Genomic DNA, 17706 nt, shown 5'->3' on the forward strand with positions numbered 1-17706 from the left:
TCCATGATCTCATGGTCAAAAAATTATGATGACTAGTTTGACTACTATTACTACAACTAAAAATATATTATTATTATTTAAAATGTTTTTTTTGTGGCTTTCGCCTTTATTTTATATTTTTTATGGAGGGACAGACAGTAGACTGACAGGAAATGAGGAGAGAGATGGGGGGTGACATGCAGTAAAGGCCACGCGGATGGGATCGGGAGTCGAACCCGCGGCACACAAGCCCACAGTAAGGCTATCCTATCCAACGTTGAAGATGCCACTACCTACTGGCGAAATGAGGAATTGCAGCACTTTGCTTGGCTTTTTCGCAGTTAAGTGAGCCTGGGACCGAGGCTAGGGACCGAGGCTACTAACAGAGAGACCCCTTAGAACCCAGTCACTGATTGGTCCATCAGAGTCAGATGGTTACCGGAGCGCGTCCAATCACAGCGTTCGATGTTAGAACGTGTGGTCATTTTTCTGCTTGATGAGGAAACGAACGGAGGGAGCCCGCCGTCGAACAGAACGTGTTTTTGTTTGTGAAAACTGCGTACAGTTTTAATTACGTCATAAACCTCACTGTGCTGTTTATGCCTGTTTAAAGTGACGGTTCAGTTGACGTCATGTTTTGCTGGCGACGCCGTCGTGACGTGTGATGAACAACAACCTGCTAGCCGAGCTGAGCTAGCCGCCCTGCTGCTAACGGCTGGCAGAAAGTAACGAAGTAATAAACGTCACCGGTAAGAGACGTGTGTCACAGCGTGTGTGTGTGTGTGTGGGGGGGGGGGGGGGGCCTGTGCGCGCGCGCGCCAATATGTACGCTCAGTCTCTGTGTCTGTCTGCCATTGTGTGTGTGTGTGTGTGTGTGTGTGTGTGTGTGTGAGAGTGTGTGTGTGACTGTGTGTGTGTGTGTGTTTGTCTGTCTGTCTATGTGTCAGTCTGTATGTGATTCATTTAGTCTGTTAGCCCTGGTCCAGTGCTTATAGCGAGAGAGACTCGCTGACGCACTGTGACTGGACCAGGGCTATTTGTCTGTCTGCAAGCATCATGTCATTCTCTGTCTGTCTTGTCCTCTGTACTGTGTGTGTGTGTGTGTGTGTGTGTGTGTGTGTGTGTGTGTGTGTGTGTGTGTGTGTGTTTGCCAATCATTAAGACACATCACCAGATATTATTGTGGTATCCACTGTAGGGCTGGGCGATATGAGAAAAGTGGAACCAAATGGTCGCTTATGAGTCCATTTGATTCCATTTGCACACACTCGGGGTCAGAGTTATGACAGTCCTTGAAATTAAAAAAAAGTTTGACAACCACCGGTATTATAATAGTAAAGCGAACGTTCGTCTACATTGCAGCTCTGACAGTGTGATAAACCGGTTCCTGAAAGCGGTTCCAAATGTGACAGAACCGATTCTGGTTCCTCATTCCTCGATGTTGGATCCGGTTCCTCCGGTTCAGGTCCGATCCACAGGCAGCCCTATTGGCAACACTGTCCATGACCCTGTAACCATTTATGTCATGGACGGTGTTTGTAATAACACCATGTCACTGTTGGTCTGCAATCTGCATACATAAACACACCACGCACCAACCACAACACACCTGTTATATGTGGGTGTCCTGTGTGGATGTACTCACTGAAGGTAGTTTACATGTAAACACAACTGCTATAGTGTGTATTAATAACTTTGACCCCCCCCCATAACCTGGTACCAGGTCCGACATGAAGCTATTGAAGACCGTGTGGATCAATAGATGGTTCCCAACATGGGGTTTCCAAGGGGTCCCCGTCTAAATGACTGATATCTGTGCACTCCGATGCGTGTACATTGAAAAAAAAGTATCAAATGGGTTTCCGTGGTCTAATGCACATGAAATTGGGGGTCCTTGAAATGAAAAACGTTTGAGAATCCGCAGAGGCTGTGTGCCAGTGTGGACATTCTCCATCAGTACATGCTGTTAACTGTGGAGCAGCACTACTAACTCGTTTAGTGACAATGTTCTCTGTTCTGTTCAGTTTTCTACCTCTGGTCTGCTTTGAGGCAGGACTCCAGAGAAGGAGGGAAGATATAACCTCATTGTCAGCTCTGTAGCAGTGGCCGGCAAACTGTGTTCTTCTGGATCGGACTAGTGAAGAAACACGGGGAAGGTTGCCCTATATTAAATCAGTCGATGGGTGGCTCTTCCAAGACAGATTTTGCACTCTCATTAGAAGGCGGGTGTAAGTGCCATCCAACCGTTTCTCTTGTTTCTTTGAAACAAGAGAAACAACAGCTGAAACAACAGCTGTCATAGTCATACTGTTGATGTATACATTGTACAGTTAAACAAATTGATTCATATATATCTAAATGCCCTAATGCAGGCTGACTCGGTTCCCGAGCCTGACGACCATTTCTTTACATACTTTATTTAGATTTTTTGTCAATTACAACTTACAAGACACAACACAACAGTACAAGACGTCAAATGACAGAAAAGTAAGCTTGTCACTACATACTGACACACACACACACCCACACACACACACACACACAACACACACACACCAAAACAATGACCATCAGAGAGCAGGGATAGTTACGTATGAGTTCAATAGTGAAAGATGCACGGTTTCACCATAGCAGCCTGACGACCTTTTAATTGTTGCAAGTCACTCAAGGTTCATGCAGCAGACTCCCTGTCTGTCTCCCTGTTTCCTGTCACTCCTCCACTGTATCCAAATAAAGGCAGAAACGCCTTCAGAGAAAAAAAAGATTCAATCGATTATAAAATGGATCCAAATTTTGGACACGTCAAAGGAAAAAGCGTGTGAGCTTGTAAATCTGCTATTTCCGTTATATGTGCATGACACTGTTGTGTGACAAAGTATAAAATTGTGTTCTAAGTGGTTAATGGATTCATAGATATATATTAATATAAAAAAAGTAATGATAGAATTTTAGCTATGAAAATGATCGATAGTTACAGCCCTTAATGTAACTGCCAGACTGTAAACTGTTTACAGTGGGTTTCCTGAGGACACTAATCCCCAAACCACATGCTCTCAACTCCAGAGCGAGGGTCCATTTGGTTCCATTTGTACACTATCAGAGTTACAGACCTGTATGGGTCCATCAGTCATTTAGCTTGGGAGTCCTTGAATGGGTCCATTCAAGGACCCCATGTTGAGAACCACTGACTATCTAGCGACTGTCTGAGACTGACCCTAGAAATATAAATATTACATTAAGTTTGCAAGTTTGTAGATCAGCTATTTTCGGTGCGTGATATTTGCATGTAACTAAGTACAACTCAGGCTTTAGGTTTAGGGTTAAAATGACAAAGGTAAATTTAAAATGGCATTTATAGCATGCTGCATTGCCGTGTGTGTGTGTGTGTGTGTGTGTGGGGGGCAGTTCATCCGAAAAATACGTATTTTCTTTAATCAATTACACACCCCATGAGGCCTTGAATTTATGGAAATTAATTTTTTGTTCTTTTGTCGCATTCCTGAGCCACAATATAATAGTGATACTCTGTAATGATACTCTGTCCTGTCATCAAATGATTGCAAAAAAGACAAAAATATCTCCCTGAATTCAAGGCTTCATGGGATCATGTGTAATGGATAGAAAATAATTCTCCCTTTAACAGATTAATCGCCCAGGACGAAGTTCTTTGTCCTTTCTATTAGTAACGCCCGACGCTCAGGACGAAGTATTGTCCTAAAGACGAAGTTTATTGATACGAGAACAGATCGCCTGGCTGTATAGCCCAGGCGCGCCTGCTGGGCTCTCCTCGGTGACGCGCAAGACTGAGACGTCATCAAAAAACTCCCTCCTCTGTTTAGCTGATGAAAACGAAAATCTTAAAACGTTCATAAATCGCGATCTAAATCATCCCGTCTTTTTCTGAAAAAAGATCCTGTGTTAGACGGCGCTCCGCGGTCCAGTCGCTAGTCTCGATAGATTTATTCTTGTCTCCCGTTGTTGTCGATCGATTCTAAAGTGCTGTGGCTATTGTTAGCTGCTACACAACATCATGAACTTCCGTCCGGTCCGTCCGGAAAAGGCGTCCGTGTTTATAAATCGACTGGGCGCATGAATGTAATGGATTAAATAGTTCCGGGCAATTAAAGTGTTAAGGTGCGTGGGTTGTGTTGTGCGTGAGTTACATTAAACCTGTCCATGTATGTGTGTGCCTGCATGTGTTTGTGTGTGTGTGTTGAGGTGTGTGACTTGTGCATGGGTCAGTGAGTGTGTGTTTGTGTTGCAGTCATCATGAGCGCGGGAGAGCCAGACGCGTTGGCGGTGGTCAACCAGCTTCGGGACCTGGCAGCGGACCCCATGAACCGGCGGGCCATCGTCCAGGACCAGGGCTGTCTGCCGGGCCTCATCTTGTTCCTGGACCACCCCAACCCCCAGGTGGTCTACTCTGCCCTGCTGGTAAGACCTATTCTTCTGACTGCAGCACACATACGCCTTGGGAGCTTGTAGATTGTAATTCAGTTTTACAAAGTTTTTTTCAAAGTTAATTTTAATAGATCTTTCCATTTTTGAGGCCTATGTCCAGCTTTTAGGTTGTGCACAAACTTTGTCCTAACACAAACATTAAATTCCCATTGACAATGAATGGACAATTTTACGTCATAGTGTAAAGACAAACATTGATATGTTGTGTATAGGAGACTTTCAACTCTCAACTGTCAGTAAGAAGTCGGTGATGATAATGTACGATATAAGAGTGGCCCTCACTTCACACGGGTGTGATTCTTTTTGTATATATTGGTACAAATATACATAATTGGTAGTCTACAACTCTACAAAATCAGGATCGACATCGGAACCCAAAAGTATGGCATGGGTCATACTCTAAATGTGCTGTAGTCCTGTGTAAAGGTACTGTAATTGCCAGTAATTGCAAGTGTTGTCATGAACTGGCTCAATCATGATAAACATTGAGACAACACACGATTGATATAATGATATTTGTAATTCTCAAGAGAATAAATGTTACTTAAAATCTTTAATGTGGTGTGACTAGTCAGTTGGATCAGTACTAATAGTAATTGTGTAGTGTACTGTATGTGCAAGTGCAGAAACAAAGTTAGGAACTACTGTAAGGAACAAAAAAGCAAACAATGTTTCCTGTGTGGGAGAGAGAGGCAGAATGGCCTTGACCAGCCTGCTTACATAAATACTCCAGAGGACCATTGGAGTGTAACTCGTCCTCTAGACTAGTCTAGGGCCCTTTCTGAAACCAGTCCCTTGACTTGAAGTGCTCTCAGGAGGTTCCCTCGTCAGAAAGTGCCCCTCCAGCTGAATCAAGTTCCCTTGATTAGGGTGCTGGGTATAAAAAACTGTTTGGAAATACACTCGCCCTCCTTGTGCAGAAACAGGAAACAGACACCTTTCGTTGCCATGGTTACCATCACGCAATTGTGTTACCTGTTATTTTGTTTGTACAGTTATGTTTGTGACGTGGATTTCATTAATATGGAAAAAGGAAATACAGCGTGACTGTCAAAAATGACATGTCATATACATCCATGGTGTTTATAAATCATTGTGTTAAAAGTTGTTTTGTTTGTGTGGTTTCATTTATAGTTTTTTCACGGTGGGGTAAATAAAGAGCCCTTGTGAACATCAGTTGGAGCATTGTCTATTCTGCATCAGATGAAGATTGTTTAGGAGGAGTTTATTTATCATTTATTTGTGGTGGTTCTTACATTTGTAGGTCGCGGTTTCCATGCGGACAGAGAGCAGGGCTGGACAAGGCAATCGAGTCTAGATCGGCACAGACTCGCTCTTGAGGGCTTTATAAGCCACTTCCACTCAAGGCTGCTTGGTTTCGGACGACACTTAATATGGCGCAGCCTCGCGTGAACGCGCATATCGAGGGCAAGTGTGTAGCGCGAGTGGCGAGGAGCTGGTTTCAGAAAGGGGGTAGGACTCTAGGCCAGTGGTTCCCTAACTTGTACTCCAGACCCACACGAGAAATTAGACATTTGCCCGGGACCCAAGCTAGCAGATCTACAAGATTAGACATTTGCCCGGGACCCAAGCTAGCAGATCTACAAGATTAGACATTTGCCCGGGACCCACAATGGCAGATCTACAAGCTAGAGATCGGCTATTTTCACTATACTTCTTAAGCACTTGTTTTCTATTTTTCTAATAATAGTTAAAAACAAAATGTAGGAAACAAAAAATAATGGGATCCATAAAAGTGTGTCCAAATGGGTCCCACTCCCGACCCACTGTTTGGGAAACGGAGCATTGAGCACACCCCTGCAGGCTGGTCCCGCCGTCCTACACATGGACAACACCATTAGAAACCAAAACACAGCTTTTGGATTTTACAGTAGTCTCTACATTGTGATATTGCTATAGAGTGTTCGTTGAGTCTTTAGTAAACAGTAAATACATTTTCAGGTCAACTGTATGTCACGTTTCAACAGGTTGAGTTGAGTTGTGTGTCAGTGAAATGTGATCGTTTCAGGCGGTGCGTTACCTGGCAGAATGCAGAGCCAACCGGGAGAAAATGAAAGGAGAGCTGGGAATGATGCTGAGTCTGCAGAATGTTATGCAGAAGTGAGTGACCTGTCTGTGTCTTTCTCATCCTGTCTGTCTCTATCTCGCTATCTCATCTCTAATCTCTCTCTCTGTGGAAGGTTCTGGGTTAAAACAGTGGTTCTCAACCTTTTCAGACAGTGACCCCTCCAAAAGAACCGTATTTGAACTGGGGCCCCCAAACTCTGACTAGCACTTGTAATTGTAGGAGTTGAGGCATTACATTTACCGTAGTTTTATGGTCTTTAGGGTTAGGTCTTTTTTTTCTTTTCTTTCAATTTTTTGGTATTAAAAAGGTCTTAAAAGTCCTAAAGTTGTCACCTCACTATCATCCGGGGACCCCCCAAAATACCCACAGGTTGAGAACCACTGGTCTAAAAGACCCATATAATAAGAGAGTGTGTGTGTGTGCGCACGTGCAGGAGCATCACTCCAGGAGAGACCAAGTTGTTGTCGTCAGAGATCTACCAACTGCTTCAGGCGGCCAACAGCGCTGACGGTGACCCGCCTGAGGAAGCGCCCAGCCGACGCAAGGCTCAGTTCTTCCTGGGTTCCACCAACAAAAGGGCCAAAACCGTGGTTTTTCACATAGACGGCCTGGACGACTCTGTGAGTTACTGAAGAGTTCGCTACATATATATAAAATATATATAATAGGCATTCATCAGACACTCAATCTAGAGTGTCAAGTCTGAGATCAGAATATGCAGATTAAAGTCCCTATTTTATGCTTGGAGCGTAGTGTCGACCGACCAGGTAAGCGATGAACTTACCATCTGTCTAAACAACATGCTATCTAAATAACATTATGTGCATTTGAAACAATAGGATACTAGGTAAACAATTAACCTAGCATCCTGTATACTATAGTGCATTTGAAACTTTAGGACCAGGTGAAAAAGGAATTTATCATCTGTTTAAATAACACTATCTAAATCACTTAACGAGAAACAAGAAAACAAGTGACCAAGATATATCTGCATAGTAAACATGTATCCAGAAGGGTTATACGGAGATTGAAGTGCTAGGTGGTGAGGAGATCTCAGTGTAAAATTGAGTGAGTCTGCAGTTCTGACTGCATTGGGTAGTTTATTCCACAGTTTTGGAGCCAGGAAGGGAGAAGAGTCTAGGACATGTGGAGTGTTGTCCAGGGTGTTTTAGGGAAGGGAGAAGAGTCTTAAGGCTCATTCATAGTCTGGATTTTCGGTGGTGAGGTGACCACCGCTCCGGTGGTGAGCTGACCACCGGAGCTGAAATAACGTTGAGCAGTGGTGAGTAAAAACAGAGAGAAGGGCTGTGGCGGTGGTTTGCTCTTCACTGCGGCTCGTGGCGTCATGTTGTAGTTCGGTGGTCACCTCACCACTGAAAATCCAGACTATGAATAACGTTTTGTCTGGGTTCCAGCCTGAATCGCTGCGTTCCGTGAATCTGTTTTGTCACTCGCTACTCAGTCTGGAGTCTGGACAGGGTCCTATCTCCATGGTAGGTGGGACATGTAAACGGGTGAAATCGACCTGTGGCTTCTTATTGTTCTGTGGTGCGGGTTGGAAAAAAAACATCAGTTTGACGTTGTATCAATGTGCACTGCGCAGCTCCTGCACTGCTGTTGCCCTGCAACGTACGTATCATTCACTAAATTCTCCCCACACAGTTGTCAGGTTTTTTGTACTACTGAATCTGACAGTGGACTACTGAATCGTAGGTTTTACTCTCTCGTCTCGAGTGAGAAAAGCATGGACAGAGTGGCACTGGCTGATGACATATCAGCAACAACGTGGCTACGTAACAGGTGACGTTATGAAATACGAGTCTGCTGCTTGCTGGCCAGACTTCAGGCTGGAACCCAGGCTAGAAGAGTCTAGGACAGGGGTGTCCAAACTTTTTTCAAAGGGCCCATATTAGAAAATATTAAAACACCCAAGGGCCAACTACATAATGTACCTTTGGATTTAAACGATTCTATTTAACTATCATCATCGATATTTAATATCAATGGTCTTTTGTCAGGTGTGTGAACAAAAAGTGTATCTCAGCCTTTTTTTCAGCCTTATGTCACACTAAGAAGAAGAAATACAAGGAGCAAGAAACACTGACAAATTATACTCTGGGAAATGCCCAGGTTAAAACATTTTAATGTAAAAATGTCCCATACTGTTCATAATACAATTCAGGTATGAAGCTGCGGGCCGTATAAAATTCGCCCCAGGGCCGCATTTGACACAGCTGGTCTAGGACGTGTGCAGCATTTTCCAGGGTGTTTTGGGGAAGGGAGAAGAGTCTGTGGAGTGTTGTCCAGGGTGTTTTAGGGAAGGGAGAAGAGTCTGTGAAGTGTTGTCCTGGGTGGTTTAGGGCAGGGGTTCTCAACGTTTTTGGCCGGGGACCCCCGGAAATGCTTTGGGAATGTCTCGGGACCCCCGCCCCACCCCCTCCTGACCCCCAATATAAATTGACTGCTACAATAACCTTAAACCATTTTGGGCGGGAACCCCTTTTGGTGTTTTAAGCATTGTTATAATTTAAAAAAAATTGGGGACCCCCTAAAATAATTTGGCGACCCCCCGAGGGGTCGCGACCCACGGGTTGAGAACCCCTGGTTTAGGGAAGGGAGAAGGGTCTGACTAGGATGTGTGGAGCGTTGTCCAGGGTGTTTTAGGGAAGGGAGAAGAGTCTGTGAAGTGTTGTCCTGGGTGGTTTAGGGAAGGGAGAAGAGTCTGACTAGGATGTGTGGAGCGTTGTCCAGGGTGTTTTAAGGGAAGGGAGAAGAGTGACTAATAAAATAATCAATTAATATATATTTTTTAAATGTGTTCTGGCAGGTGGGGTAGTTAGGAGAAAGGAATAAATATGAATAATAACGAACATTTTAGTATAACCAAGTGATGTTGTCTTTAGCCATAGGAGTCTGTGTGATGAGAAGCATTAATGAAGATGATGAACATAGACTGTGTTCCATAGATAATAAATGGAAATACTGTATATATCGAAACCGATATTTAAAACCGAATAATCGGGATGCACATTTATTTGGTTCCTTTTTTTAATCTCTTCTATATCCACAAATTGGGACGCTACCCCTCCTATATCCAGCTTTTGAATTGATATATTTCGTTATTGTTATTGGTGACATTCCCCGTTTTATTTTTAATTTTTTTGTGCAACCCTTCCCCTTAGGTTGGGCAGAATGACCAAGAGTGGTCACGCTTGCCCAGCCTACCCTCCCGTTCACCCTCCCACCCTCCCATGGGTCCTAGGGGAGGCAAAACAAGAATTAAAATACATTTAAATACAACAAAATAAGGAAAAATAAATAAGTAAAATAAGTAAGATGAACAAAAAATAGAAAAAAAATCCAGCTTTTGGTGTGTCCAACTGTCCACAAACAATGTCCTACACAAACATTAAATTCCCATTGACAATGAATGAAGAATTTTACGTCATAGTGTCTGAGCAAATAGACATGTCTATTTTGTGTCATGATTATGAATTGATTTGTGTGATTACTTAACCCTGTATTATACTTTGCAGTACAACGGTGGTGTGCAAATATTTGTGTATGTATATGTGTGAATGGGTGAATGTTACATTCAATCTATGTAAAGCGCTTTGAATAAAAGCCTATATAAATGCACCATTTACCAATACTTCACCCCAAAGAATCTCACTCACCCCATGTAGCCTTGAATTCATGGATAATTTTTGTTTTGTTTCTTTCCTGAGCCAAGTTTGCTGCATTAGGAGACTCAAATAAAATAATATAAACTCTAAACAATTTTTGGTGTAAATGAAAGAGAATGTTTTAAACATGGATTTGCTCTTGATTGATGATTGGTCTCCCATTCATTTAAATTTAGTCAAATATTGAATTATTCACTCAGGAATACGGAGAAAAGTTTGCTTTTCTTGGACCAAGTTTAAAATAAGAATTGAATACACCGAATATAAATACGAAGCAACTGCAAAACATGTTATTTCAACGGTAGTGGATGAAGAGAGAGGATTTTCGTCCAACCAAGAAACGATGGGTGCAAAGAGGGGCACAACCACAGGCGGGACTTGACAAATAAGGGATATTGATTTGAAGTCATATCGCCAAGCCATAGAATGACGTCTTAACATTTAATGATGTGTTCTTCAGAGTCGTAGGACACTGTGTGAAGAAGCCTTGCTGAAGATCAAAGGAGTCATCAGCTTCACCTTCCAGATGGCTGTGAAGAGATGCATCGTACGCATACGATCTGACCTCAAAGCTGAGGTGAGGACACCTGTGTCTGTCTGTGTCTCTCGCTAGGTCTTTCGGTCTCTCTCTCTCTGTTTGTAATATCTTAACATATCCTTTTTTCTTTTTCATGTATTAACCATTTAAACGCTACCGTCCCTTTTCATGACAGGCAAACATTGGGTGAAATGGCAAATCTACACGTTGTCGGCTCAACCATTTTCTGCAAATGTTCGCCCAGAAAATGCATGCAAAGCTTCAAGTGATTAACAGTTTTAATGCCGTGATTAAACAATCGTGTTCCAGATCTCCCTGCCGTGTTTTCATAAACCTTTGAAGAGCCACTGCGCCGACTGCCGAGTTGCTTGTCATGAAAATCACTTTAAAACGGTGTAATCGCTTGTTGTAGTGTTCAAAAAGATTCCAAAGTGCAGATCACAACAACATAGCGGAGGAGGAAAGCGCCCGCACGGCAGCACCGCCGCCATTGACATGCATTGGCCTCAATTTCCCATAAGCCTTTGCACGCCAGAGCCCGTATGACGTAAAACTTATTATAAACGCGGATTAAACAATGAAAACATAACTCGGGTAACTCGCGAACGGGAGTGAAAGTGTACACATACACTAATACTCATACAACTGGTAGCTGACCAGTGCAACCAATCACAGTCTTCTCGTCTACTATTGTGTACTGGGAGCTGACCAGTACAACCACAGTCTAATACTGTTGTACTGGGAGCTCAGCTGACCAGTACAACCAGTGAGCAGCTGCACTGGATTTCTTTTTACTTGCTTACTGTGTGTGTGTGTGTGTGTGTGTGTGTGTGTGTGTGTGTGTGTGTGTGTGTGTGTGTGTGTGTGTGTGTGTGTGTGTGTGTGTGTGTGTGTGTGTGTGTGTGTGTGTGTGTGTGTGTGTGTGTGTGTGTGTGTGTGTGTGTGTGTGTGTGTGTGTGTGTGTGTGTGTGTGTGTGTGTGTGTGTGTGTGTGTGTGTGTGCGCGCGCGCGCAGACTCTGGCAGCAGCCATTGCGTCCACCGAGGTGATGAAGGCTCAGCAGGTGACAAAGGGGGAGAATGGAGAAGAGGTCAGTGTTTACATATGTACAAAAACATGTAGTTATTGAAAAGCACTGAGTGTGTGTACATGGGAGACCCCTGTTACTGAGCAATGATTACTATCACAATATAGAGCTACAGTACTTAACTTATTTTAATAAGAATAATGTTTAGTGATTCACATAAACACTACACTAGTAAATGATATAGAACGTTTTATTTGCAAGCACTGTACCATTCCCACATCCTACATAAACAAAGAGCCAGGTTCCAAGTGCCTAACTAGCTTTCCTCTGACAATAACCTCATAAGAAGTCCAAAAGCAAGCTGTTTTCAAGTCATAAATCAACAGATGTCCTCTTGTCTGCCAGCTGCAACCCTCAGATTCCAACCCTATTAGACCCACCAGAAAAATGTGATTACACAATCGCATATATCATTGCATAATCAGCCAAAAGGTGCAGTTTATACTTGTCCGTACCCGGCAAACAATGAATTGTCCAGATACCAAAACTTCAAAAGATAGCCTGTATCACGCAACACGCAACGCAACAAGAGTGTCAAAGAATGAATAGTACCGTCTGACCGCACAGAGCGGATTTGAATGTCTCCCCAAAAACAACAAAACAAGCACCTGAAATAAAAGTGAAATACCACCACTCTGTGCGTGACAGCCAACAGAAAGAGATCAGGAAGCGGGCAGCGGGGATTTGTCATTGGTTTATGATCGTCCGCTTTTGAAGGGTTGCAGCTCTGTGGGGAAGTTGTCTTCAACAAGCCAGAGACTTGTGAAACGCAGTGAACTAAGTGTAAATGGAGGGACTGGCTTCCTCGTCCATACAGCCAGGTCCAACGCTGAACGTCCTCGATCGATCTCGCTCTGTCTCGCTCCGTCTGTCTGTCTCCACACTCGCACACCATGCCAAATCAACAGGGCATTTAAAACAGGCGGTTGACAGGGGTGAGTGACAGGCATCATGAACAGACGGCTTGGGGACCATTTCGGGCCGTCACAAACTCACAATGCGTTAATTGCGTTAAATATTTTAACAAAATTAATTAACGCCGTTCAACACGATAATTTTGACAGCCTTAATTATAATATAATATAGCCATAAATATTATCACATATTTCCAAAGGAAAAATGCAGGGTTCACTTGATTTCACAATCCCTGCATTGTTCACATAAACTTTATAAAGTCATCACTTCACCCGTTCATTCACACACAGAAGCAAAACAAACTATGGTGGTGAAAAGACTGTGTGCGTGTGCGTCGTTCCCAGAGGACGGTGTGTCGGTAATAAATAATTATTCTTCATGTTAATTATTATTATTACCAGATCCTGGTATCGTTCGAGGACGTCGACGGTGTGCCAGTGGAGCGTAACGTGGATCTCCCAGACTACCTCCCTGAAGAGGAGAGCCCCTCCCAGGACCCCGACAAGGCTGTGACGCGCATCACCTCCGGACAGGACGGAGCCGGGTGGCTGGGCACCGCCGCCAACTTCCTGTCCCGCTCCTTCTACTGGTGACCGACCCACTGACAGACTGACGGACAGACAGACAAACGGACGGATTGACCCTCCTGGGCTACTGTACCCTCTTTCTTTACCGTACCGATAACCACTTCCTCGTGTCACCGTACAGACACTAAAGCTCCCAGCTGCCCTCACTATTTACTGGTTCTCTACGTCTCGTCTGGGGAACACTTAAGGCCTATTCATACTCCAGTTTTAGGTGATGAGATGACCACTGAAACGGTGGTCACCTTCTTTTAGGTGATGAGATGACCACTGAAACGGTGGTCACCTTCTTTAGGTGATGAGATGACCACTGAAACGGTGGTCACCTTCTTTTAGGTGATGAGATGACCACTGAAACGGTGGTCACCTTCTTTAGGTGATGAGATGACCACTGAAACGGTGGTCACCTTCTTTTAGGTGATGAGATGACCACTGAAACGGTGGTCACCTTCTTTAGGTGATGAGATGACCACTGAAACGGTGGTCACCTTCTTTTCGGTGGTCATCTCATAAAACTGGAGTATGAATAGGCCTTTACGGGTGTGTAACTCTGAGAGTGTACAGACCGGGAGTCCGCTTGGTTCCGTCTGTACTCCCTCAGAGTTACATTTACACTGATCGAGTTACAGACCTCTAAGGGTCTGTTCGGACCCCCTGGTGGGCCCCGAACCTGACTTTGAGAAATAGTGAACTGGGGGGGGGGGGGGGGGTGCACCACCACCACCACCACAGATCAACTGGGGGAGCCCCTCACCACCAACGATCAACTGGGGAGACCCACAAATGTGTTACAAGACTTTCAACAAAGTTGTTGTGTAACCCAATGGTTCTCAGACTTTTTATATGTAAAGGACGCCATTTTGTTCCATTTGTATACTCTCAGAGTTACAGATCTGTAAAGGTCTATTTGGAACCATCCAAGGGTCTCTGGACCCCACTTTGAGAACCACTTGTGTAGCCCACACACATACACACACGCAACACACAACTATGATGTCAAGCATGTGGGAGGTGTGTGCGCTCCTGTACGGACACACCAGACTATACAAGACCAGGGGAGCGGATCGGACCGTTTCTGTTTGGCCTCAGTGTTTGAGTGTAAACCGGGATCATGGTTCTTTTAAATGGGTCTATCTTAAAGTCATACTGTGTAACCTTTTCAATTAAACAAGTTTTTTTTTAATAATCTTTCACTGGTATATTTTTCCACAATAACCATTCCATGTAATTGTTTTTTTAATTGTACAACTTCTGCCCTGTGCCAAAAGGATGCAGCCACCGGAAATGTATTTATTTTGACATCGCTGTTTCATTCCAAAATATGCTCGGTGGAGCTAGGACCCTGCAGCGTTTGTTTTGGAACTGAATTCTGGGGCCCCATACACACATATCAAACACAATGCTTTTCCAATGGGAGTCACATGGTTTGACCAAACATTTGTGTTTGATGGCTGTGTTCTGCCCATCAAACTAAAATGTTTGGTCAAACCATGTGACTCCCATTGGAAAAGCATTGTGGTGGCCATTAAACAGACAAGACACAGAACATGTATTTGATGTGTGTATGAGGCCTGGGAATTACAGTTCTAACAGACCTATAGACAGACACTGTAATGACAACAGAGGCGTCGCCATAGACACTTGACAAGATATTGAAAGTTACTCAGTATGACTTTAATTGTAACAAATGTCTTATTGTTTGGGAGGTGTTGGCATTAGTACTAACACTCTATTATAACTACAACTCCCATCAGGCAGTTGAGAAGCCAAAACGTTTGCATGATCAAATGTTACCTCCTCTTTGAGTAGGATACATGTGTGACCCTCCTCTTCCTACTTTTTCCACATCATTAGAAAAAACTGTGTTCAGGACCATGTAGGCCTTGTAGGGTGGGTTAGGACCAGGGTACTAGTTACATTTGGGACCAGATAGAGCTGGGACCAGAGTACTGGTATGGTTAAGACCAGGGTGCCAGTTACATTTGGGATCAGGCATCAGGGTACCAGGTAGAATTGGGACCAGGGTCATCCTGTCACATCTTGACAGACAGACAGATAGATGCATAAACATGGTACCATGTGTATTTATTTCAGTTTTATCACACACATCTTGCGCAACCAATGACTCCAACATATCTGCCCTTTGAGCAGTGAAGCCTTACTCGCTCCAGCAGGTATTGTGGAGCCTTGTTTCTGGACGAGGTCGTTGTTTACAACCCTGCATGAATGCCTTCAATGTTTTTTAACCTTGTATGTCAGCCCAACATCCAACTGCGCAACAATGACACCTATCTGCTGTAATGGAGGGCTGCAACAGTTTAACTACTCAATTTAATTGAATAAAAAGAAAACATATTTGTTTCAGTTAACGTCTTTCCAACTGACATGCCTGTTTTGGGCATGTAGGACAAAAATGTAAAAACAATTATACAATATGGCCTTAGTCGATACTAAAGATCTATTCGATTATTTTTTGCGTTGATAGTGTATATATAAAAATAAATATTCTGAAAAAAAGTGCTTCTGGATTATTTGATTAATTGCCAAAGTAATTGACAGAATCACAAATCACTAAGGAAGAAAAACAATAGTTGCAGCTCTACTGTAATAATTGACTAAATCGATGAATCGTCAAAATGCATTGTTATGACTATGTTATTGTGCGTCTACAGAAGGTGTTTAATTCCAACACGCACTCCTTCACATGGTTCACGATGGAGAGAGTGTTACATGTTTCAGTTGAGCTTCAGGCAGTACTACTTACCTATGTGATGATTTATAAATGAAGATAAAGTACAGTTCCCTTGTCTTAAAGAGTGAGATTGTGGTTCTCTCATTGTCACGCCAAGTGTCAACATGACACTGATTATTAAGTGTGTGTAAAGATGACTGTAATTCGTCGTTGTGTGTTTATGTACCTCTAATGTGCCCATAGCCCCGCCTCCTCATCGTACTGTTTAATCCACTGCAGCCTGTCAGTCATGCCAGGGTTATGTCACCATGTTATGTCACCATGGACACCACAATTGTTGGTTCTACAATCTTTTTCCTGTCCAGTTCAAATATAACATCAGGTTATCAAATGACAATTATTTATAAACAAAAAAACAATAGATTTATGTAACTTGTTTTCTCAGCTTTCTCAGGTTGAAGTTTAAATGAATTGATTTACCGTAATATCAACCCATCAGTCATTGTTTCATCAATTCTGGTTTAACTTGTATTTAGTTTGATAACTGGTGAAGAAGATGAGTGTGCTTCATCACCACCAGATGGGCCGTCGTAGATCGGGTGCCAAGAGAAACATGACAGAATAAAACCTACTGTGTCTGATCAACCTCTCTTGTGTTTGAACTCACTGAAATCCTGTGGTGGAAAGTAACTAAGTACATTTACCTAATTACAATTTCTAGCTACTTTACTTGAGTATTTCCAATTTCCAATACTTGTATTTCTACTCCACTACATCTCAGAGGCAAATATTGTACTATAGATACTTTGATTATTTATTATTACAAAATCTACATTAAACACTTGAGCCCTGTTTACAGCCCTATATTTGACCATTTGAAAATATCTACAAGTTCGATCTGCTAGTTACTTGCGCAAGCAGAGTGCGCAAGTAATAGTTTTCGTCCAGGGCGATGTTTGATGCGTATGTGCCGTGCCAGCGTATGACGTAATGACTACTTGTGCTTGATATGGCAGTGGTGTCAGATTACATACATGTACAGTATACTGTATACATAGGGGCATTACCTTTAATCCTCCCGACACTAAAACATATCGTCATTACGTCACCATCGAAAACCAATTACACCCTGGCATTGGGTCCTTTAATCCACATCTTTATTACGTCATCATTGAGAGCTCAGCTAGTTATACCAGTTATACCCTATATATATGCTGCTACGATACATACGCATCAACCGGGCATACGCAAAGTAACCACAGTATACCGCTAATCAATTTACAAATTACACATACATAGAGGCATTTCCTTTAAAGGACCACTTCACCACTTTTCAACCCATCTTCATATAATAGGTCCTCACTAATAATCATGACAAAATGGCACCATTTTGTCCTACTCCGTCTGTGTCTCATAGGAGGGCTGTGGGCAGTTCAGAAACCCGTCCACCAGTGACATCATCGATGGGGAATCCAAGCTAATTAGAAACTGCAGGCTTTCTAGTCCTGACAAGTTGCAATGCAAAAATGGAAGCCGTCGTTCTCACGATAATAAAAATCTATACATTTTTGTAAAAAATATGTTTAAAAGAAATCTGCCTAACGATGATGTCACTGGTGGACAGGTTTCCTATGAGACACAGACTGAGTAGAAAAGAATTGTGCCATTTTATCATG

At 43.1% G+C, this 17706-nt stretch overlaps 1 protein-coding gene across 7 annotated transcripts; it reads left to right on the forward strand.

Annotated features, from left to right (window-relative positions):
* The first annotated feature begins 393 nt into the window (after positions 1-393).
* LOC306943909 (armadillo repeat-containing protein 1-like) lies at positions 394-16675 on the forward strand. Of its 7 annotated transcripts, none has more exons than XR_013792464.1 (8): positions 396-728; positions 4198-4413; positions 6470-6561; positions 6963-7149; positions 10676-10792; positions 11768-11842; positions 13156-13714; positions 13756-16675. XR_013792464.1 is itself a non-coding variant. In XM_079530442.1 (7 exons), exons 2-7 carry the CDS (start codon positions 4249-4251, stop codon positions 13345-13347), a joined length of 828 nt encoding a protein of 275 aa, XP_079386568.1. In that variant the 5' UTR covers positions 394-739; positions 4226-4248; the 3' UTR covers positions 13348-16675. The 7 variants fall into 7 exon arrangements, 3 of the variants coding, with proteins under 3 accessions (XP_079386568.1, XP_079386567.1, XP_079386566.1); XR_013792465.1 differs by having other exon boundaries at positions 13156-13674; positions 13715-16675; XR_013792466.1 differs by having other exon boundaries at positions 13156-13633; positions 13675-16675.
* The last annotated feature ends 1031 nt before the right edge of the window (positions 16676-17706 follow it).

Source organism: Electrona antarctica (assembly GCF_951216825.1).
Source record: "Electrona antarctica genome assembly, chromosome: 19".
Classification (NCBI taxonomy): domain Eukaryota; kingdom Metazoa; phylum Chordata; class Actinopteri; order Myctophiformes; family Myctophidae; genus Electrona; species Electrona antarctica.